The sequence below is a fragment of the Xenopus tropicalis genome, chromosome 2 (genome assembly GCF_000004195.4).
Source record: "Xenopus tropicalis strain Nigerian chromosome 2, UCB_Xtro_10.0, whole genome shotgun sequence".
NCBI classification, from domain to species: domain Eukaryota; kingdom Metazoa; phylum Chordata; class Amphibia; order Anura; family Pipidae; genus Xenopus; species Xenopus tropicalis.
In genome coordinates, this window is record NC_030678.2 from 143,211,778 (window position 1) to 143,235,837 (window position 24,060).

Genomic DNA, 24,060 nt, shown 5'->3' on the forward strand with positions numbered 1-24,060 from the left:
AATCTATTTGGATTTTGCCAAAGCATTGTTCCCCACATTGATACTGTTCCCCACAAACGACTGCTTTCTAAGCTAAGGTCTATTGGTCTTAGTGAAGTCGTTTGCACATGGATAGAAAACTGGCTACAGGATCGGGTACAGAGGGTGGTTGTTAATGGCACATTCTCTACTTGGAGTAAGGTTCTCAGTGGGGTCCCTCAGGGTTCTGAGCTGGGTCCACTTTTGTTTAACTTGTTCATAAATGACTTAGTTGAGGGTATTATAAGTAATGTATCAGTGTTTGCAGATGACACAAAACTCTGCAGACCAGTCAGTTCTATCCAGGATGTGACATCCCTGCAGCAGGATCTTGACCAACTGGCAATCTGGGCAGCTAAGTGGCAGATGAGATTTAATGTGGATAAATGTAAGGTCATGCACCTGGGATGTAAAAATATGCAAGCCCCTTATACCCTTAATGGGACTGCACTAGGCAAATCCATAAGGGAGAAGGACCTTGGAGTCCTTGTAGATAATAAACTTGGCTGTAGCAAGCAATGCCAGGCAGCAGCTGCAAGGGCAAACAAGGTTTTGAGCTGTATTAAAAGGGGTATAGATTCACGGGAGGAGGGGGTTATTCTTCCCCTTTACAGAGCGCTGGTAAGGCCCCATCTAGAATATGCTGTTCAGTTTTGGTCTCCAGTGCTCAAACGGGACATTATTGAGTTAGAGAGGGTCCAGAGATGGGCAACTAAGCTGGTAAAGGGTATGGAAAGTCTCAGTTATGAAGAAAGACTGGCCAAGTTGGGTCTGTTTACACTGGAGAAGAGGCGCTTAAGAGGTGACATAATAGCTATATATAAATATATAAGGGGATCATATAATGACCTCTCTAATGCTTTATTTACCAGTAGGTCCTTCCAACGGACACGAGGGCACCCACTCCCTTTAGAAGAAGGGAGATTCTGTTTAAATATTCGGAAAGGATTTTTTACAGTGAGAGCTGTGAAGTTCTGGAATTCCCTCCCCGAATCAGTCGTACTGGTCGATACATTATATAGCTTTAAGAAGGGGTTGAATGGCTTTTTACCAAGTGAGGGAATACAGGGTTATAGGCAATAGCTCTTAGTACAAGTTGATCCAGGGACTGGTCCGATTGCCATCTTGGAGTCAGGAGGGAATTTTTCCCCTCTGCAGCAAATTAGAGAGGCTTCAGATGGGGTTTTTGCCTTCCTGCGGATCAACTAGCAGTTAGGCAGGTTATATATAGGCATTATGGTTGAATGTGATGGACGTTCGTCTTTTTTCAACCCAACTTACTGCGTTACTATGTTACTATGTAAGTTATTTTTCTTAACTCGTCTATTTTGGACATTTTAACACAGCAAAAGAATTTGTCACCTGTAATTATCAAATTATAAACCAGTATTGCTGAACAGTCCGCATTCATACATTCCAGAACCAGTTTCCCAAGGCTTAATTTTCAGGCCAAGCTCCACTTCCGCCCTGCTCTGTGTAGCTACACGCAGGTGGAAGCTGTGATTGTTAATACAGCTATATGGAGAGGCAGAAGGGAGCGGATCTGCTTCTCTCAGCCTGCAATAAAAATGCAGGCTGAGAGCGGTGGAGCCAACTTTCTGTGTGCCATTACCCTATGGGCGAAGACACACGGGGCGATTAGTTGCCGTAACTTTTTATAAAGTCGTTGCAACTAATTGGCACACATAAATTGTGCAATGAGTCACAGCAATTTGTAAATTGCTAAATCGCTGCGATTGTAGTCGTGCCAATTAATCATCCCATGTGTCTTTGCCCTTAAAGGAACATCTATTTTAGGGCTCTGGCACACGGGGCAGATTAGTCGCCCGCGATAAAACTCCCTGTTCGCGGGCGACTAATCTCCCCGAGTTGCCTACCTCTGCCATCCCACCGGCGAACATGTAAGTCGCCGGCGGGATGGCAGACGCGGCGGCGCGATTTCGCGCAAATCGCGCCGCCGCGTCTGCCATCCCGCCGGCTACTTACATGTTCGCCGGTGGGATGGCAGAGGTAGGCAACTCGGGGAGATTAGTCGCCCGCGAACAGGGAGTTTTATCGCGGGCGACTAATCTCCCCCGTGTGCCAGAGCCCTTAAAGTAATTGCAATATAATGTAGTGTTGCTTCTACACAGGGGCAGTCAGTCAGTCTGAAAAAGGAGTAAAGGCACAAGTTTACATTGTAGATAAAAGATTAGCTCTGTAATAGAATACATATGTATTCTACAGAGCATGTCTGTTATCTGCTATGTAAACGTGCCTTTTCTCTTTTTTATGATTGAATAACTGCCCCTGTAGCTATACAGCAGCTTATTTATAGTAGTGTTTTTATATCAAACACACTACTTATACCAGTGCAGGGCAACAGTACATTATATTTTAATTACTTTACTTTCATTTATTTTGGTGTTACTGTTACTTTAAAACCTTGCATGTGTTTTGAAAGCACTAAACTGAAAGACAGGTCCCATTCAGCTCTGTACATCTGTGTGTCTGGTCTTAAAAAACATACTGTGCTTCATTTACCTTAATGCAGCCTGTTTTAAACAGGTAATATTTGGTGGTGGTGGTGATGATGATGACGAAGATAAGTTACTAAATATACTGTAGGTATCATACTTATTGTGTTTTTCCACATGTCTCTGCCTAGTTAGTGAGTTAGCCTGCTCTGAGCTCTAATGGGAAAAGTTCTAGTAGAGTTAAAGGCACTCCTCTCTTCATGTTTTTAAAAGCAGAACAACTTTGCTGGATGGAAGAATGTGTCCCCCCAAACCCTGACTTTGTTGGAAATAGTAACTCTGTGGTTCTGTTTTCCTACACTTTTAATTTAATCTTCTAAACACCTGTCCTACATTGATTGCTTTTTCTTGTATGTAGCAGGTGTCATGGGTAGAGTAAGGATCAGCAAGTTATAAGGGTTACCCCATCAAAGGCAATGCGGTTGGGACTCACTGAGTTGCCATGGGGGCTTCTGTAATTACTATGGGGGCCAAGGGGGCTGCAAGGCAGAGTTTCCTACTAATATGGTGACCTTGTCTGCCATTGTGGCTCTGGGGGCTAGTGCTTCTATCAGTATAAGTAAAGAGCCTATTGTTAACATAGTTTCTGTGTGGACTATTGCTGGAGCGGTATGTAGGAGAGCTAGACCTGTGTAAATGCACTTATATTCCTTCTTTCACACCGACATGGGCCCTGCAGGAGCATACACAGTTGGTGCTAGTCAGGAATCAGCTCAACTGGGCATGCTTCTGCTTCCGGGTTGGCAAAGAGACCTGAAGAGTATCGGAATGGATACAAGATGGTGCCTTGGAACTCTGCTCTGCTTATTAGGTCAGGTTTTGAAATAGGGGAACTTTTTTATGGAATTAACCATGCAGGAAGGGAGAGGTGAGGGGCGCCAATGGAGGGCAGTTGAGGGAGGCTTTTGTAACTAGGCAGGTTTAGTTCTCCTTTCTTTTAATCAGTGCACAATGTATACCTAGAGGCTTTGCAGGATGCCCTGAAGGCCAAGTGGGGGCACTAGGTTATCTGACTGCCTCTCTCATCTGGTGATTCAGTGGTGATTAAGTAACTAAGTTATCACAATATCAATTGTTGCGCAAAGGGCCCACCTCCTGTCTGCCCCAAACACAAGCTATGAATTAGACCGGATAAGATGATGGCATTTTTGCCAAGGGGGGGAGCTGAAAGCTTTATGGTGGTAGGTGGTATGGGAGAAGTGGATGTGCTGGATGCAAAAGGGGTAGCAGGGAAACTTGTGTGGGGAGAACTAGCAACCCAATCCATCTGCATTATCCTTCACCAGGTTTGTATCCTTGCAGTATCTCTGCAACTTCACAGTCCTCAATGTAACTGTCCCTCAGTGGGCTTCTTCTTGGAACCATTCTGCACCCTCTTTAACTGTAGTCACCACGTCTTGTTTACTGACTTCACTTCCCTAAGTGTCTTAAGTTCTAGCAGCCTGCAGTGCAAAAAGCAAAAACAGGTTTGTCTAGAATACTTTGTTTGGGCTTCTCCATGTAAGAGCTCTTCCATTTTACACACGGATCTCAAGCAGAACTGTACACATGTCCCATCAAGCACCCAGTCTACAAGAGCTAAGCCAGAAGTGTATATTTTAGTTATAGTGGCTGGTCTAGGAGTCTCTTACTGCCCAGGCACAGCAAGGTGAAACCTTTACTCTGCACTTGTATTTGTGGGGAATTTCACTGGCCAATCTATTAAAAAGGAAAGCTGAAGCCAATGCAAAAACACACACACACAAAGAACACACAACTGGAAGGGGGCTGGAGAACCTCCTGAAGGTAAAAAAAAAAACCTCTTTAAATCAATAGCACACAGGTCCCTTTGTCACCCATATGAAAGCACTCTGTTGTGGACAACAAAGTACCTTTTCATTGCAAAAACACAGGAATTGCTTCAGGTAAAACACTTGAATTCTGCTAAAATACAAAAAAATTACATTACACTATTTAAATGTAAGAAAAAAATGTTTAAAAATACTGCTGGACTGCTTGTATGACATGCAATTAATATATAATTATAAAGAATTCTGATAATTCACATAATCCTTATCACATCTGAGTACGGTGTTAATATGAAGCAAAAAGAGATATAAAGGGTTAAACAAAGTAAAGAAAGTCCAAACCTCACTACACTAAAAATATGTCGACTGTATTTTTGTTCAACACAAGTAAAAAGTACTGTTTAAGCCTTTCTAAAGCAGTTAGTAGAGAAAAGGTTCATGATGTGGTGACAGTTCCCCTTTAATGCTAAATGGATGGGTTGGAGTTTGTTAGGGCAGATCCATGAGCAGGAATGCTGAGCTGCATTAAACTTTGAGCCGTCTGACCAGTGTACGCTGCAGGGCCCGCTGCTCACAGCCATGTCTCTCCTCATATCTATTTTGCAGCTGTGTTTAGCTATTTTGACTTTGCCTCTTCATATTCTGAGTTTTCTTGGAATCTGGAGTGTGATTTCCAGGAAAATATTCCCTTATATTTTAGCTCCATTAATGAAAAGCTACAACAATGTAATGGACGCAACAAAAAAGGATCTTTTTAGCAACCTGGGTGATTTTGCTGGTAACTCCAAGGAAATCAAGCTTCTAGAGATTGGATGTGGCACTGGTGCCAATTTTAAATTCTACCCAAATAATTGCAGGGTAACCTGTCTGGACATCAACCCGAATTTTGAGAAGTTTCTGGTTAAAAGCCAAGCAGAAAATAGCCATCTTAAGTTTGAGAGCTCTTTGGTGGCTTCTGCAGATAACATGAAGCAGGTTGCCGATGCCTCCCAAGATGTGGTGGTCTGCACCCTGGTAGTGTGTTCAGTGCCCAACACACCCAAGGTCCTGGAAGAAGTGTGGAGAGTTCTTAAACCGGTAAGTGTTACAATATCTGTAAATACAGTTTTCATCTTCTGGAAACTTCTGGGTGCTAATTATCAAAACTTGAATACTAAAAAGTTTTTTTTATATTAATAACCCCTTTTCCCAGCAGTATTTACTTTTCAAGATTTTTTTAATATCATCCCCTTTTATCAGCACTTTACTGTCTGCCAGGAAACTTTATACAGAATGGCACATTTATCAAGCCTCATGTCTAGGTCAGTTCGTTCAAATGTGTTTCACTGCTTTGAGCAGTGGAACGTCATTATTAGCTGTGGAATAACAATGTTCAGTGTTGTTCACCCATCCAAATCCTTGCTCCCTGGTGCATATCGGGTGCGGGGAAACAGTAGTCAGACCATTATTTTCCACACTGGAACGATTTGTATAAAAGTAAAATAAATTGTTGAATCCAAACAGCCACTTGGTAATGTTTTCAGATATTTAATAAATCAGACCCTTAATTTTTCCTGTTAGTTATTACTAATGGTCACTATATTTTGCTGGGCTAAAGCATGTCTGACATATCTGAAAATGTTTCCAAATGTGAGAATACTTTCAAGGACTTTTCAAAACTTGATACAATTGTATTTGTGTTATTTAGGGAATAATGTACCCCCTATAGTAAAAAAAAAAAATGAAAAAAATATTAGAAGTCACCAAGGAGATCCATAACCATTTATAGGCGCAAGGCCAACGTAGAAATGCTTTTATACAGGTCATGGAACTCTGATAAAACATCTCATATCATATTTTACAGGTATATTAGAGGTACCGTATATACTCGAGTATAAGCCGAGTTTTTCAGCACCAAAAATGTGCTGAAAAAGTGGCCCTCGGCTTATACTCGAGTACTCATTCATTGTACAAATACCCCCGCCCGCTCTCAGTGGGCATACACTCAGGACACGCTCGCTGACATGCCGCATCCTTTCCTCCCCGGCGGGTGTACGCTCCGGCGCTACCGCATGCACTCGTTGTTATTACAGTTCAACTATACTCGCTTTTTCAAGGGTCTCTGAGTTTTAAATCTTCTCATGTCAGACTCTCGCTATTTCCAGTGTCTTTCCGCGTCTCTTCCTTTCCGGCTCTATTCACTGTGGAACACAGCTCCGCACTTCCGTGTTACCTACACTTAGCATCTGGCCGCCCACGTGGTACAGAAAGTAACCAATAAATAAGCGCTTTGCTGATCACGCCTTGTCATTTATCGCTCTGAGGGAAACCTTAAAATCAATTTGTAAGTATGCTGTAGATCGAGTTATTCTGAGACAGTTCGCATTGTTACGTTATTATTTAATGTTTGTGCTGGTTGTCAGTTTCTATTCTTTAGCTTTCCAGTTTGGGATTTCTATAACTATGTGGTTTCTAGGGCTTGCGCCGCCCAACCCCGCCCCCGCCTCGTCGCTGTGCTCTCAAATGTATGTGCGCTTCTATTGACGTTCGCTCAGACTTAAGGTATTGATTTCTTACTTTCAATCATTATTTTTACTGCCCAACTACTGGCCAAAGGAGAAGCAGCATGTCCCTAAGCGCCAGAGAGTCACTGGGCACATGTACTGTTGTGAAGTACTGATGTGAAAACAGCTCTAGGATAAGTACTGGGCTGACTGCCCTTCAGTAGAAGCAGAAAATTATGTATGTACATCATATTCCCTTGCACGGAATGGTGACATTTAAGGACAACAATTGCAATGGAACAGTGAACATACACAATATAAAAAAAAATACAAAATAACAGTGCCATATACAGTTATATTCAGAGCATGTAACAAATCCCTATCTGCTGTGTATTTCAGTAGCCGCTGTGCTTTCTACATCATAACATACTAACACTACGTAAACAAGATCCATCCTGCTGATGCGTACAGTCCTGTAATACACTACCTGCCATATACTGATGTTACTGTAGCATTAACTTTAAGAGTTCATTTTCCGGCTTGTGGTTAACACTGCGAGTGCCATTAGCAATACTGTACATGCTCAGTTGTTCATTTATTTCTATAGCATTAAAAGACTAGTGCATGCTGTCTTGCCAGATTCTCACTCTCTGCTTCTGGGTAATGGAAGTGAAAAGCTCAAATGCTAAATGCATATTCTGCTTATTAAACTTATATTAAGGACATATATTTATTAGACAGTATAGACAGTTAAAAAAAACCTTAGCAGTAGCTGCTGTATTTCCCACCCTAGGCTTATACTCGAGTCTATACATTTTTCCAGTTTTCTTAGGTAAAATTAGGTACCTCGGCTTATACTCGAGTATATACGGTACATTATTTAGCATAATACACAAGTTTGAGCGTCACGTGACACAAATGACATTGCTAAGCACAGTTCATAAGGATATCATTTACAGGGGATTCATGGCTCTTGTGTATTATATTGTTAAACACCACCTCAAAGCTTAGCTTAGCATTTACACAGAATAACCCTAAAGTTTGTACATAAAAAAGGTAAGAAAAAAACACTCTACTTTTCAAAAACAGAAACATACTTGCACTAACTAAAAAATGCCACTTTTGCATTGACTAGTATCCAAGGCAAGGTTGTTTCAATTTGCACATTATTTTATTGAAAAGTTACTGATATGCACTATGAAGATGTGAATATTTTTGACCCCTAACAGACCTCTATTGTAAAGTCCCATTCAGATTTCAAAACATATTGAACTTTAGAAAATAGGCCCCTTTATTGATACAGATAATGGTACTTCAGATAATACAGAGTTCGCAGTTACTTTCCCTTTGTTTCCATTTGCCTCTGGAACATAAAGTAATCCTATACTTTAGCTGGAGAAGGCAGGCTACGTGGGGCCTCTGTAAGGTTTGAATTGGCAATGCAGATCAGATTTATGACTCCCAAATAAGTGTTCCGTTCACACAGAGGCAGCAGAAGATTTTTCACATAACTTTTTCCAGGAGCAGTATTCATGGATACTGATAAAAGTATACATATGGATAGTATGAATATGTAAGTGTAATACAGATTGGATTTTCCTGACTGTAGTCAGACTGAAGTCTCATTCTTAATTTGTAGGGAAAATATTTTTGTGTAGTGCAAGGGAATTGGTTTGTTCTAGCAGACATGAACTTACATTCCCCAGCAGTGGAATAATTGGTTATTGGGCCCCTACATTTACGCTATTTAGGTAACTTATGCAAAAACTTATGTTGCTTTTGCTTTTATACACAACTTACATATAAACTCTACTGACCCCCAATTCAAAATACTTATTACTTATTAGCACCTTAAAGGAGAAGGAAAGGCTAATAAAGAGTTAATCTCAAGCTGCAGGCATACCTTCAGTTCTCTCAATAGTGCCCTTAAGTCTCCCCATATTTCTCCCGTTCAGAAGATCAGAAGCCAAACAGGAAAAAAAAACGCTGAGCAGTGTAGAGAAGATTCCCATAATGCATCGCTCCTTCCAGACTTGGTGACTTGTTACTGTAGGCGGCGCATGCGCACACAGCAGGAGCGTCCGGTTGCCATGGCGATGCAGCGTTGGAGAACTCTGCGACATGCAGGTGGGGGGAAGCGGGGGGGCAGGTGCAGTGAGTGGCGGAGAGTTTGTGCAGGAGTGGGGAGCGGGGGGGTTTGTGGCTGGAGCGGGGAGCGGCGGAGGCTTTGTGGCAGGAGCAGGGAGCGGAGGGGGGGCTGGCTTGTGCTTTTCAGCCCACACAGACACGCTGGACAAGATGGTGGCGCCGTTCACTGAAACAAGTATGTAAGTTCTAGTATGTGTATCTCTGTAAATCTTTCATTAGGCAAGCCAGGAATATAGCGTTTTTACACAGCAATAGCAGTACTATTACATAATAGTGTGCTTAATAGGTTTTGACTTTCCTTCTCCTTTAATTATTTTTACTATTTTTGTGAACTATTACTGACTAGTTATTAAACTTAGGGCAAAATCCACTGACCCCCAATAAACTGAATGACTTATTAGCACGTTAATTAATAGAACGCTTTATATGAACAGCTTATTATAGAGTAACATCAGCTGTTTATAGTGCACAAACAAGGGTTGTGGCCAAAATTTTGGTACTGCATCCTTGTGTTCATGGGGGGCCCCATATAAACAACTTGTGCGGGGCCCCAAATTTTCTGATGGTGGCCCTAATTGTGTGTGAAGTACAGGTCTGGACACAGACAGAAGTGACGTACTGAACTGGACAGGTAAGACTATGCAACGGTAAGATAGGAATAAAACCTAGTCAGATACAGGCTGAAGTCAGGCTGGGCAGTAATCAAAGCAAATTTAGGAACAGTCCAAGATCAGAATTTATCAATCATTACAGGTCAGATACAGCTTTTCAGATCTGGAACTTGGATCAGGATTCAGAAGTAGGGGCTAGAGCCAGGAACAGTGCTCTGGTTAGATCAAGCAAAGGTTAGAGAAAGGGGAATGCTTTATGTAGCAAGGGACCAACTGAATGGCTGGTACTAAATAGCAAATAAGGCTGTTTGGATATAATACAATATAACAGGTAGTTAGCATAAGCAATATTATAATCAGGGCTTCCTCCATTGCCTTCTATATTCTACTGCAGATACATATGGAATGCTGCACCTTATGGGGACATGAATGTACAATAGACTGAGGAATCAGTCAGCAATTCACAACAGTACACTGCTATTTTATTGTTCAGTGTCAGTTACACAACAATGCCCTGTTGTTTCAAGCAATGCCCTATTTTTCAATTGTGGACCTGAAAATGAGCATTGTCCAAAACATGTTGTGCAAATATAACATTGCACAATCAAAATATCAGTTCTGAACACTACAAAGTCGTACAAAGTCAAGTGGTTAGCCTAAGTTTGCCAGAAAGATATTTATTAGTGGTGGTCATTCATAAACAATAGTCAAATTTGCACCTGGGCAGTAACCCATGGCAACCAATCAGGTGTTTTTTTTTTCCATTGTTCTACTTGCAGCTAATAATTGATTGCTTATTATGGGTTACTGCCCAGGTGCAAATTTGCCCAGTAAATAAGTAATACTGACTATCTTGCTCAGGTCACTCATGGGCCTCATGGGATTAAAGGATAGCCAAAGCCTAACAATAAGTTTGCCTAATAGTATTGCTCTCGTCTGCCAAGCCCCAACCAGTGCTCATTAATGGCCCATAAACACCTTTGCTAAAAATAAGCACAATAAATAGTACTTGAGTTGAAATTGCATTCTGCCTATTGATGCATTCTGCAATTTGGGAAAGTGTACATGCACTGCATTCCTTATACAGATGAGGCAGGCCACTTCAGAGTATTGCGGAATGTTTTTGGGCAACAAATAAATGGCCAAAATATAGGCTACATAGAACTGCTTTCTGAGAAATCGTAAAGTATACCTGTGCATTGATATATACAACATTAGAGGAATATGTGTTGGGCAAAGTCAAAGTATAACTTGAAATGTACATACACTTTTGGCTGCCAGTTCAGCAACCCTTGATCAAGTTGGCAGCCCACTGTCCTGTGTATAGACCAAACAATGTCCTCATGAATCAAAGTCTGACCAGAGATTGGTCAGATATTTATTGGGGCCAGTTAGAACTTTCTGTAATGCAAGGTCTTCAACTGGCAATGGATGTCCTTGGGTGATAGGATCGGACCATTGTTCTGGGAAGAACTATATAAATGACTAGGCTTGACCATGTGTACATCTTGCATTGGACTGGATGTACTAGCCCAGAGGCATGTCAAGTCTATGGCATTAATGATGTTTTCATAGTTGTCATTGGTGTCTGTAACACTCCCCGTGCTTAATGGGCTCGTGGAAGATGTGCTGTAGCTCAGCTCAGAGAGTGTTGAACATCTGTAAAAACATGAGCAGAGAGCTAAGTTATAAAAGAAGCAAAGGCTCTCCAGGGCTCATTGCCAGTTACTGCAGGTTATGCTGTGTCTATAGAGCCATGCATTGTACATCTGGGCTAATTACAAATCACCCAGGTTACCTTGGCTTGGGGTTTAGAGCATGAAAATGTATTAATCTTGTCTTCCCTAAATTATTATTACTCCCAGTGGCATCAAAGAAAGAGCTTATTTTTTAATTTCTGGCTTAGAGGCAAATTTTGGTTGCGTAAAAACCAGCTGTACTGCCTGCCAAACCAGCTGTACTGCCACACAGGGCCTAATAAATACCAAACACAGCCCTTATTTGGCACCCCCAGGTAAATTTTTCAAGCTTGTGTTGCTCATCAACTCTTTTTACATTTAAATGTGGCTCATGAGTAAAAAAAGGGTTGGGGACCTGCACTAAAACATACCTAGACCTGTCCATTACCACACTAGGAAACTGTGACTGCAGTGGTTTAAAAAGGTTTAAAAAGGCTTTCGGCATTAGTGTTTGCATTATGTTATTAATTAATTCTTTCTGTTATACAATAGTAGATATAAAGACTCAATAATAGTAAAAGTCTTGCAAAAATACTCATGCAGACCATGTTGTGTTCTTTATTTCCCAGGGAGGAGCTTTCTTCTTTCTGGAACACGTGGCTTGCTCAGATGAAGCCACCTGGCTTTGCTTCTTTCAGAGAATTCTAAATCCCACATGGAAACTAGTTTTTGATGGCTGTAACTTAAGAAAATTCACCTGGAAGGACCTAGAGAATGCTAAATTCTCTACACTGAAACTACGCCACATTCAGGCACGCACCATGATAAAGCCCGTAACCCCCCACATTGTTGGATATGCTGTGAAATAAATCCAAGAAACCATGCAAGCAAGAAGGAAATCTAGTTTGAGCCTACACAAGCTCTGTTTAGTAAATTGGGGATGATATAGAATAGAAGGCACACTCACCGATGCATAATTTCTTGCACACATTTAAAGATCCTTTTACAATTGTTACATTTCAAATTTATACATGTAAATGTTTTCCAGGTTTTTATTAAAAAAAAAATGCAAGCTGTAACTAAAATTTGTCTGAACTGAAATAAAGTGCATTTATGCTTCCTGCATATGTTTAGTCTATACTGAGATCCCTCTTACTAATATTTGGCATCTCTTAATTTAAGTCTGTTCATGATCCGTCGCAACTTTCATTGAGGAATATGACTAAACTGCTTGTCAATATTTACAATGTAATTGCTTATCCAATGGAGATTTGTTCCATGCTGAAAGAATGATAACAGACATGTATGGGTGCATTCTGGTGTTTTACTTCACTTGCTTATTTGTTTTGCTTGCTTGCCCATGCTATTCTCCATCCAAACAAAAAGCATTAGTACTATCTGGTTACTACCAACAGATGGTGTTATTGCACTAAGCGTTTGTCAGAAACTTTTAGCTATAGGATATGTAAAAGATGTCAAACAGTCCAGTGACAGAAAATAGGCTTATCCAACCCAGTCAGTTACAGCAAGAAGAATTAGTAAAGGGGACATTTAACATAAGTGAACCCCTTTTCAATCTTGTAGGCAATAACAAATACTACAGTATATTATGCTGGTTTCAGTTTGGGCTAAAAATGATCATCTTTTAAAATGGCCCCTTTATTGGAGCCTCAAAGATTTGCTACTGTCCCTGTTTTAATTGAAGGGTGGGCATGTTCTAACAGTCCTGCAGTCACACAAGCAAAGGCAGTCTTTGGTTCTCTAACAGGTGTCAGCCTAGCTGCTGATTGGTTCCTATCCTACAGTGCAGTGTGCCGAGTGCTGCTAGCTTCTAAGCACAGCCTGCAAAATGAGGCAGCAGGAAATGGCACAGATAGGTGGAACTAGTAGCAGTTTTGGCAAAATTTTCAATAAATCAGCATAAAACACAACTGTTTGAAGCACATTCCTTCTATATATAGGAGTATATCGAACTGACACATTTTTGTTTTTCGCACAATATGTCCCAATAGAGAGAGCTCTAGACAACCATTTATGTTACAAAAAACTATATAAAAAATGTCAAGCTATTGGTAAAAACAGATATCTTTTAAAAACTACAATTTGCGTGCATGTTAATAACTATGGCGATTACCCTTTAAAGAAAAAGGAATGGAAGACAAACTGTACATGGCGTAGTTATCTTCTTCATTCCTGCATACCATAGAATGTGAGGCTGAATATGAAAGTCCCTGATGGCAACTCCAGTAATAAAGAGTGCTATCAAGCTCATTGGAAATGTATTTGTTTCACTTACAATTAAAATATACTAGAACTTATTGCTAATCAAGTCAGATATGTGACCTATACATTTGATTTTACTTTGACTGTGCAGACTGTTCTAGTTACTTACTAAATATGATGGGTTATAACTAAGAAAATGAATAAAATAAATATGGAAAGACTAAAGATTTAACCCAGAATCCAGCCTATGTCGCTAATATATACTGTAAAAGAAAATTAAGACACTGCTGCTCTGGACAACTTTATATTTATAAATACTGACACTTTATTATTATCATTTATTACACTATTATATTCGACATAGCTTATCTGCTATGTTATGTAACCTATAGTAATTTTACCAGTGCACAGCAACAGTATATCATATTTTAATTACTTTAAAAACTTTTTTTTGTGATACTGTTCCTTTAAGGTGTGAATATAGTCAGATTTGTAGCCTCCAATCACCACCCAACTCCAAACAATTGCAATTGTTCTATTCTAAAGCAGCCAATCTGGCTTTTCTACACTGAAAGCCAGATTGGAGCTGCTACAGAGCAAGCTCCTATTGAAGCTCGCCCAAAAGTGGACCTTGCTAGATGACTGCAGTAAACCCACAATGGAACTGCTGGAAAAAAAAATAAATGTTGGTTCTGGAATGGGCAAGTCAAAACCTAGATCTAAATGCTACTGAGATGCTGTTGGGGGATTAGAAGTGGCCTGTGCATGCAAGAAACTCAATACAAAACTATACATAAATGAAGAAATGACTGCAAAGTCAATGTCCTTGTTTCTTTTGTTCCGTTCCATCACATTTATCTTTATATACTGTTTGCATGAAGATAAAATATTGCTATGTACACATGGTTAAAAAGAAAAAACTTTACATGGAGTGTACTTACTCTTTCACATGACCGTGTTTATATAATTATATTAGGGTTGCACCTGCCTAATAAATCTATGTTCTTTGTTATTTTAAAAAGAAACTAAGGGTAAAAAAATGGTTTATGAAAATATGCAAAAAAGTGCTTCACAATGTACTTTATTTTAGGAAAGGAGACTTTTCACAAATTGGAGAAAAGAAGGAGGTTCAGGCATTAATTCTCTATGCAGGAGCCCTTTTCAGTCAGATCTTCCAACAGAGGAAAGAAATGTGCAGGGAAGAGACAGGTACACAAAAATGCTGATTCTTCTTATAGTAGCATAAAATATAGCAGTCTCTCTCACAGCTGACAATGTAGTCCAGGGTCAAACTAGGGGTAGGCAGGAGAGGCATGCATAGGGTTCATGGGGGGATGCCAGGCCCGTAACTATTCTGTCTGCCAACCCTCAGTTCTGGTTTGGTCTGGTTGGTGAGCAACATGTTGCCCTCCAGTCACTGGTTGGTGGTCATTACCCTAGGCTCTCTCCCAAACTCTGGCCCACCACAAGGTTAACAACCTGTTCCTCACAGTTACTCTCTGTCAGCCAGGCTACACAGGCCAAATCAGCTTCACAGCTGCACTTTTTCACTGCTGCACTTTTTTCCCTTTAATCATAGGCTAAACAAATACAGAACATGTAACACTATTTAAAGTTAAAAGCACAAATCATAAATTATTGTTGAATGGCCAATCAAAAGTGACATTAAACAACCAATCAGAAAAAGCTTTACAGCTTTATGTATCCCTACCCATGTCATACAGAAAGAAAACTACGTTATAAAAACATATAAAATGAGAAAGTGAATATATCATACTTTTGTACTAAGTTAATTATCTGTGTGTGTATAAAAAGGCTAATATAAAGAGCAGCTTAATGTCTCCAGCTTATATAGTTACACAGTTACTTAGTTAAATAGGGTTGAAAAAAGACCATCCAGCTAAACCCTTCCAAGTGAACCAGGCACACACAACCTATACAGACCTATCTATACACTCACATACAGACCCACACTGACCTATCTATCCACTCACATACAGACCCATACTGACCTATCTATACACTCACATACAGACCCACACTGACCTATCTATCCACTCACATACAGACCCATACTGACCTATCTATCCACTCACATACAGACCCATACTGACCTATCTATCCACTCACATACAGACCCATACTGACCTATCTATCCACTCACATACAGACCCATACTGACCTATCTATCCACTCACATACAGACCCACACTGACCTATCTATACACTCACATACAGACCCACACTGACCTATCTATCCACTCACATACAGACCCACACTGACCTATCTATCCACTCACATACAGACCCATACTGACCTATCTATCCACTCACATACAGACCCATACTGACCTATCTATACACTCACATACAGACCCATACTGACCTATCTATACACTCACATACAGACCCACACTGACCTATCTATACACTCACATACAGACCCATACTGACCTATCTGTACACTCACATACAGACCCATACTGACCTATCTATACACTCACATACAGACCCATACTGACCTATCTATACACTCACATACAGACCCACACTGACCTATCTATCCACTCACATACAGACCCATACTGACCTATCTATCCACTCACATACATAAACCCTATATACCAACATCATGTCAATATAACAAGTGCTTGTTCTATATGGGAGGAAACTTATAAAAATCCCTGCAACCCATGTCCCTTGCAAAACTGCCTACAGTATAACCCGCAGGGATTGTTGCCTGGCTGCTCTCCAATTCGCTAGGGAGATACAGCAGAGAATGTGGCACAGGGCTACAGCCTGGCACTGCCTCTCTCAGTAGTAATAAAGGGGCAGCTGCCATGTCCCTCTCACTCTGACCCAGTAACCGTGGAACCGAGCCAGCAGCCCCTCCCCCGCCTCCCGTCCCGCGGGAACGCGCCTCAGGCAGGCTGAAGGAACGCCGATGCTACGGGGACGCGCACGTCAGTTGTATGAGGCAGTTGCAGGCTGCGCAGGTACCAGTGTTATTAGTTGGGGATGGCTCTCCATATTCTATTGCTGCAGGTATGTGTAGGGGTCGTGGCACTGCCAGTGCATATCTTGGCATTCCTGGGGCTCTGGGACAGGATAGCCAAGGTGGTGCTGCCATACCTATTGGAACGCATCACTAAGGAATACAACAGGAAAATGGGAGACGAGAAGAGGCAACTGTTCCGCAACCTGAGTGACTTCGCTGGTCCCTCTGGGAAACTCGCCATCCTCGATCTTGGCTGTGGCACAGGGGCAAATTTCCAGTACTACCCGGCCGGCAGCAAAGTCACCTGTATGGACCCCAACCCCAACTTCAAATCGTTCCTGGGCAGGAGCTTGGCCGAGAACCAGCACGTAGACTTCCAGAGCTTTGTGGTGGCCCCCGGGGAGAATATGGCCCCCTTGGCAGACGGCTCCATGGACGTGGTGGTCTGTACGCTAGTCCTGTGCTCCGTGAGGGAGGTGGAGGCGGTGCTGACCGAGGTGCTGCGGGTTCTGAAACCTGTGAGTTGGGCACAAAGTATCCCTCTAGTTGGGCACAAGTATCCCTCTAGTTGGGCAAAAAGTATCCCTCTAGTTGGGCACAAAGTATCCCTCTAGTTGGGCACAAGTATCCCTCTAGTTGGGCACAAAGTATCCCTCTAGTTGGGCACAAAGTATCCCTCTAGTTGGGCACAAGTATCCCTCTAGTTGGGCACAAAGTATCCCTCTAGTTGGGCACAAAGTATCCCTCTAGTTGGGCACAAAGTATCCCTCTAGTTGGGCACAATGTATCCCTCTAGTTGGGCACAAAGTATCCCTCTAGTTGGGCACAAAGTATCCCTCTAGTTGGGCACAAAGTATCCCTCTAGTTGGGCACAAGTATCCCTCTAGTTGGGCAAAAAGTATCCCTCTAGTTGGGCACAAAATATCCCTCTAGTTGGGCACAAGTATCCCTCTAGTTGGGCACAAAGTATCCCTCTAGTTGGGCACAAGTATCCCTCTAGTTGGGCACAAAGTATCCCTCTAGTTGGGCACAAAGTATCCCTCTAGTTGGGCACAAAGTATCCCTCTAGTTGGGCACAAAGTATCCCTCTAGTTGGGCACAAAGTATCCCTCTAGTTGGGCACAAGTATCCCTCTAGTTGGGCACAAAGTATCCCTCTAGTTGGGCACAAAGTATCCCTCTAGTTGGGCACAAAGTATCCCTCTAGTTGGGCACAAAGTATCCCTCTAGTTGGGCACAAAGTATCCCTCTAGTTGGGCACAAAGTATCCCTCTAGTTGGGCACAAGTATCCCTCTAGTTGGGCAGCCTTTATTAGCAGGGTCCTTAGCATGAGAGGGGCTCCCATGGGGGGTATGTACATTATACTCATTGCATATTCTTAGTACCTTCACAACTGGAAGAGGAGAGTTACAGTCCGATAACAGTTGGGGTTATGTGTTCCTCACCTACCTGGGAGCCCTGCTTCCTTATTCTTAAGGTGGCCATACATGGGCAGATTTCAGCTGCCAGTTCAGGTCGTTCAGACCAATTCAGCGGCGTATCTGCCCATGTATAGCCACCCCAATGTTTTGATTTTCACGTCGGTGCAGGGACCGCATTGGTTTGTTGATGCAAACCTCAGTCCGACGGCCCATATACCCACCCTAGGGCCAAACAATCAAATTAGCCTGATATCCCCCACCTTGGTTGGGCATATTAGGAGTTTGGCAACCTTACCAAATGAGCAGATCTTAACGTGAATGGCCACCTGAAGCCTCCACTTGGATTTAGTTCCCTATCTCGAAAAGGTGCCTACTTTTAATTGGAACAATGGCAATAAGCATGCCCAGTAGGTACCTCTTTGAGCAGGCCCAGATTTGTGGACTTTACTTCACTACTGGATACTGAATATGTGAATGTAGTCCCTAAACGGAAAAGATGACTCCAAACGTACCGGACAGCAGGATATCCACTTTAAAAGATCAACTTTATTTTTGCAATTAAAAGCATCACACCTGATGCATTTTGTGCACAAGCGCACTTAATCATGGCTGATGATTAAGTGTGCTTGCGCACGAAACGCGTCAGGCATGATGCTTTTATTTGCAAAAATAAAGTCGATCTTTAAAGTGGATATCCTGCTGTCCGGTATGTTTGCAGCCATCTTTTTGGTCTATGGTGTACCTTCCTTAGCTAAGGGTTCGGGGCTTCAAGCACCCAGACCAATTTCAGGACAGGGTGAGTTATTTTTTGGTCTACGTAATTTGCCCAACGTAAGTGGTGTTTTTCTTTATTTAGATTAGGTTTAGTTATTTGCCTTTTGGTTTAAATTTGTCTTTCATCTGTTTCATTATTCCTATTGTAAAAAATGCCACACATACACAGAGGGCAAAGTGCAAAAAAAATGCCAGATAGTGGCCTTTTTTTACATTTTCGTGGGGCAATTCAAATAAGCCCTTATAAATCACACAGGAGTTCCATGACATAAAAAGGTACAAGGCAAAAGGCTGTGTGCTTTTATACACATCATGGAATTTTGATTTAACTTCTAATATCCTGATATTTTATGTAAGGGGCACATTATTTATTATAATACACAAGTTTCAGTGAGTCATGTAACACAAATTACATCACTAAGCACTAATTATAACTGATGACATCACTAAGCACAGTTTACTAAGATTTAATTAAAGACATATAATCTGTAGTTTGACAATTTCTCTGTGGATTAAATTAATTATATCCTTATAAACGTCATATTTTGATATCAGAATGTGCAGTTTATATCTTAGAGACAGTCCCCTAAATTTGTGTGTCTCACATTTGCAAAAACAATGTACTGTAAATCTAGCCATATACAGATCTATTAAAGCTGCCAATGTATGGGGGCACATAAGACTGCCTGCCAATTTCTGACCAAAAACTTCATGTCCATAAATTCATTTCTAAACGGGTGGGGTCTTATAGTTGTATTCCGAAAAAGGGTAATAAAATGTTGCATTACATTTAAAAAATTAAAACCATATACAGAAGACATTAAGCTTTATAACAACAGGGTAACTTGGGACAAGATAACTTGTAAAGAATTAATTTAACTTTTAAATAACTTGTAAAGGATTAATTCCTCTACAGTTCATATAAATAATAATATTGGGACCCATTTTAATTGGCCTATATTACAAGGATAAACCAATCTGGGTTGGGGCAGAAGCAATATGGCCTATATGTACCTTTGGGCCAATAAACAGTGCCTCCATGGAGACAAAAGTACACTTTAATTCACTTACAAAGGGAAAGAACCCAAAATACGTGCCGGAATACAGCAGTTCTGTATGGGGGAAAAAAAACCTTAATAGCGTACCATACTGGGTAGGGAACCTTAGCGTTTCTTTGTATTGTATCTCTGTAGCTGCAGGGTACGAAAAGAACAAATGAACCCTGTTCCATAATCAGTAGCCATGCTGTAGGCAGTAAAGACACAAGAAAGATGTACAAAGGTCGTTGCAATCTTCTATATCTCTCATAAAAAGGCTCTTAGCTTCAATGCAACCTGCAACAATGTACTCCTGTTTCTTCCTTTACCTTTCCCCCAGTTAGTGTGTGTTAGAGAGGGGCATGTTTCATGTAAAGCTTATACATAGGCATGACTCAGCCCTTTCCTATGTCCTCTGAGCTGGCCCTTTGCCATGTTCTGCACTCCCCTTCCCATTAACTCTTCCATCTCCCTGATTACTGGCTCCATATACCACCCAATAAATATCTGATTGTATTTGTAGAACAGTAGCCTTTGCAGCATGGCTCTACAGAATGAGATGAAGAAACTTGAATAAAATAAATAATGAGTTGGATGACAGTGTGCTTTAGTTAAACGGCAACTCCCTGAACTGTGGAAGCAGTGCTATACAAGTGATAAGAGCAAGGAGCTTACTTTCTAAAGGATAAATGATAACACAAGTGACCCTACATAACCATAAAGGGGGTTGTAAAGTCAGCCAACTTAAGGCGGCCATAAACAGGCAGATTTAAGCTGGCAATTATAGATCTCTGCTATCTCGGACAACTAACTGCTCCAAAATTACTTTTCACCAGCAACAACAGAAGTCACTGATGGAAAGCCCTTCACATCGATTTGTTTTCAGGAGTTGTGGAAGGTTGCCTGCAGGAGGAAACTTTGTGTGACTTTGGATTACTGAAGCAATGTGAAGGGCTTTCCACCCATGACTCCTATTGTTGCTGGTGGAAGGCCATTTCAGATCGGTTAGTCGATTGCAATAGTAGAGATCCATCGTGGGCGACTCAACGGCTCCATGGGTTTTTACCCTTACACAGATTCAGCAGCTTATCTGCCCATGTATGGGGCCTCCGAACTGATCTCCCTGATAGCGACGTTTGACCCTTATAGGTGATTGGCCACAGGGAGATTAATCACCTGCAGTTAATCTCAGCTTCAGTGGGCGACTAATCTCCCTGACATGCCTTTCCACCTGCAACTTTGTAATAGGAGATGTTTTTTGTTTTTTTTAATTACCTATATTCCCTGTGGCTGTTTATAGAAGGAATGCACCAAATCCACTTTTTCGGATTCGGCCGAATACCAAACCAAAGGATTCCGGAAGGGTTAAATTTTCAACTTTTGTGTTAACATGACAAAAAAAGTCACGTGATTTTTAGGATTCAGATTCAGTTCACCCAGGAGTGTGGATTCGGCTGAATCCTCCTGAGAAAGGCCGAATCCTGGATTAGGTAAATCCCTAATTGATAGCCTGTGGCCAAATTGACCAGCTCCTATATTCGCTACTCTGTCTTCTTCCTGCAAGCAAGGAACATGTACGAGCATGACATAGGTGCCATGAGTACTGATTTCTGATTGGTTCCTGTTGCAGAGAGAACACATTGTGGCTGCCATGCCAGAGCTGCAGATATCTGAAATAATGATGAATCCCCATTACAGAGTTTCACCTTTTAAATGATTCTAACAGGATCCCTAAACCTAGTGGGCTGGTGTCACAACCTCCACAACCACATAAAATCCATCACCTTTGTGCTTGTGAATAGAAAAAAAAAATGCATCTTTTTGATGACCTGTCTATCTGTTACATTGTTTTTAACTTAACTTTATTTTCTATAATTATGCAGAAAAAACAAACAGTTTTGGGGTGGAGGACCCCCAAGGAATATAACCATGCTCACTGCTTACCACCTGATGGCAGATCTTGCTGTGCTGCAGCTCTTGCTTCTGTGTTTGCTGACATCAATTCTGTTTCTCTATTTCTGTGGCTTCTAATGTTTTGCTCACTTGTTTCTTCTTACTGTGGTTTTCTATGATTCTGCTTCTCTTTGTGGTTGGTAGTGTTTCTGACTCCCTGGCTTCTCCCTTTCTGCAGCTGCTTTTTCTGTATATCCTTGTGGAATCCTCAGATTATGAAAAATCACCATGAACCTAAAAACCTCTTTGATGAAGCTGACTTAGAGCTAAAGCATGAACGTTTGTATTAGTGATTCCTGGGGAAGCCTAAAACCTGCAGTTGGATACATTTTGGCTGAAACACGGGCATTGACATTTTGTTTGGGTTGGATGGGGGTCGGCACAGGCCATTGAAGCACACAGCACCTATTTTTCCTGTGTTGTGGCTGGGCTTCTTGTGCCTCACTACATTGATGGGGGGGTTGTTATAGAAGAGGGTAGCTTTGGCTCAGGTCATCAAGTCCCCTCTCAACTTCAGCCCAGGTTTGGTCCAGTTTGAGAAGGGGCAGGTAAGGAAACTTCTGACCTGCACATCATCAGTTTCTATAGCCCTAAAGTAGATTATATAGTAAAAAATGTATCCCTGTTGTGTCTGTAACATAGTAAGTTAGGTTGACAAAAAGACATGCACCCATCAAGTTCAACCTTAATGTCTATATGTAACCTGCCTAACTGCTAGTTGATCCAGAGAAAGGCAAAAAAAACCCACCTGAAGCCTCTCTAACTTGCCCCAGAGGGGAAAAAAATCCTTCCTGACTCCAAGATGGCAATCAGACCAGTCCCTGGATCGACTAAGACCTGTCTCCCATAACGTTGTTTTTCCTCACTTGCTAAAAAGTCAACTAGTGTATCAGCCCAGAGTCACCGAGAAGTTCCATGACCATATAAAAATCAGGCAAGTGCTTTTAAACATGTCAAGAAACTCTAAGGCGTAATATTTTACAACAGGGGTTACTTAATTACAATACACAAGTTTCATGTTACAAAAATTACATCACTAAGCACCAGCTATAAATGATGACATCACTTTGCACCATTTATAATGATATTCATGGCTCTTGTGTATTATAACAATATATATTTTGCTTTGCAGTGTAAGTAAGATATCTTAGACTCAGTTTTATCTGCACAGCACTCATCATTGTAACCACGTTATATATTTTCCAGTATCCCCAGCTGCTCATATCCTATGTATTTTTTTTTCCAGGCAGAATATGTTGGGAAAGTTGGTGATTCTCTGTTCTAGGCTATTAATTTACGGGCCTAAAAGAGTATTTTAGTTACTATCCTTTGCTTAAGGTAGAGCTGTAATAATCTATATTTATAGGTGGGGGTTATCTTAAGTGGAGATTGCAGTGCTCGGGGCCATTGTTCATCTGTTATGGGTTCAGTGGTGTGCTCCAATTGATCCTTAACTTTCAATGAGGGTCTCTGAAGGATATAATTCTGTATGGGTTTATAGAACCTTCATATTACATGCTATGTAGAATTTATTTGATTATTTATTTTTATTTACCTCTACAATTGCAGGGCGGAGCCTACTATTTTTTGGAACACGTACGAGCAGATTCTGCATCTTGGAACTATTTTTTCCAGAGAATCTTGGATCCCACTTGGAAATACATAGGAGATGGGTGCAAGCTTACAAAAGAAACCTGGAAATACCTGGAAAGTTCCAAGTTCTCTGAAGTTAAACTGCGACACATCCAAGCACCTTATAAGTTGAGCCCAGTGAAGCCTCATATAATTGGTTATGCTGTAAAATAATGCTACCTTATCTGGTTGTGAAAGGCTTTCCTTCAGTTTCTGTCTGTGAGAGAATGTCTTCTGTTTATATATATATATAAATCTTTTTAACACTTTACTAAAATACATTTTAATTAAACAACTGCACCACTTTTTATATGTAACCAGTGTTCTATCATTCCTCTATATAATGTATGAACATTAATTACACATGGCTTGTTCTGATCAGTTGCAAGTGAACTTTGGTTTGGTATTCTGTTAATTACAGGGATATTGTGTAAAACCATACAAAAGAGTGGGATAGATCAGCACACATACCCTGGTCTCCTGTTTCATTAGTAATTTAGTATCTATGCAAAAACAGGGGATTTTTAGTTACAAAGTTATGACCAAAAAAATTGACAAGCCCCCATACTACATCAAGAAAAACTCCATGTAGTGGTCCTACCTGCTTACCTCGATTTATGTTTTTCAAAAGCTGGCACCTCCCTGCATGGTAGCATTGCTTGTGATGTGTCTCCTGAGCTGGACATTGGTGTATACAATAGTGTGTAATGTATGTGTATGTATGTAATGTATGTGTTTACCCAACCCTTTCAAAAATAAAACTAATCTCCCTGACATACC

The 24,060-nt window shown here is 41.1% G+C and overlaps 2 protein-coding genes across 2 annotated transcripts; both read left to right on the top strand.

Moving 5' to 3' along the window:
- Positions 1 to 4,860: 4,860 nt before the first annotated feature.
- mettl7a (methyltransferase like 7A) lies at positions 4,861 to 12,367 on the top strand. Its single transcript, NM_001078727.1, is given in 2 exon segments — positions 4,861 to 5,398; positions 11,872 to 12,367. Coding segments are annotated over 2 exon segments (738 nt in total). The 5' UTR covers positions 4,861 to 4,900; the 3' UTR covers positions 12,112 to 12,367.
- A 3,974-nt stretch (positions 12,368 to 16,341) lies between these two features.
- On the top strand, positions 16,342 to 23,673 carry mettl7a.2 (methyltransferase like 7A, gene 2). Its single transcript, XM_002933696.5, has 2 exons — positions 16,342 to 16,981; positions 23,218 to 23,673. The coding sequence occupies exons 1-2, from the start codon at positions 16,484 to 16,486 to the stop codon at positions 23,452 to 23,454; spliced, it is 735 nt and encodes a 244-aa protein (XP_002933742.3). The 5' UTR covers positions 16,342 to 16,483; the 3' UTR covers positions 23,455 to 23,673.
- Positions 23,674 to 24,060: the final 387 nt, after the last annotated feature.

Coding starts and splice junctions, on each gene's coding strand:
- mettl7a.2 (XM_002933696.5), top strand. CDS start 16,484: ATGGCTCTCCATATTCTATTGCTGCAGGTATGTGTAGGGGTCGTGGCA. Junction 16,982..23,217: donor TGCTGCGGGTTCTGAAACCT/GTGAGTTGGGCA, acceptor CTACAATTGCAG/GGCGGAGCCTACTATTTTTT.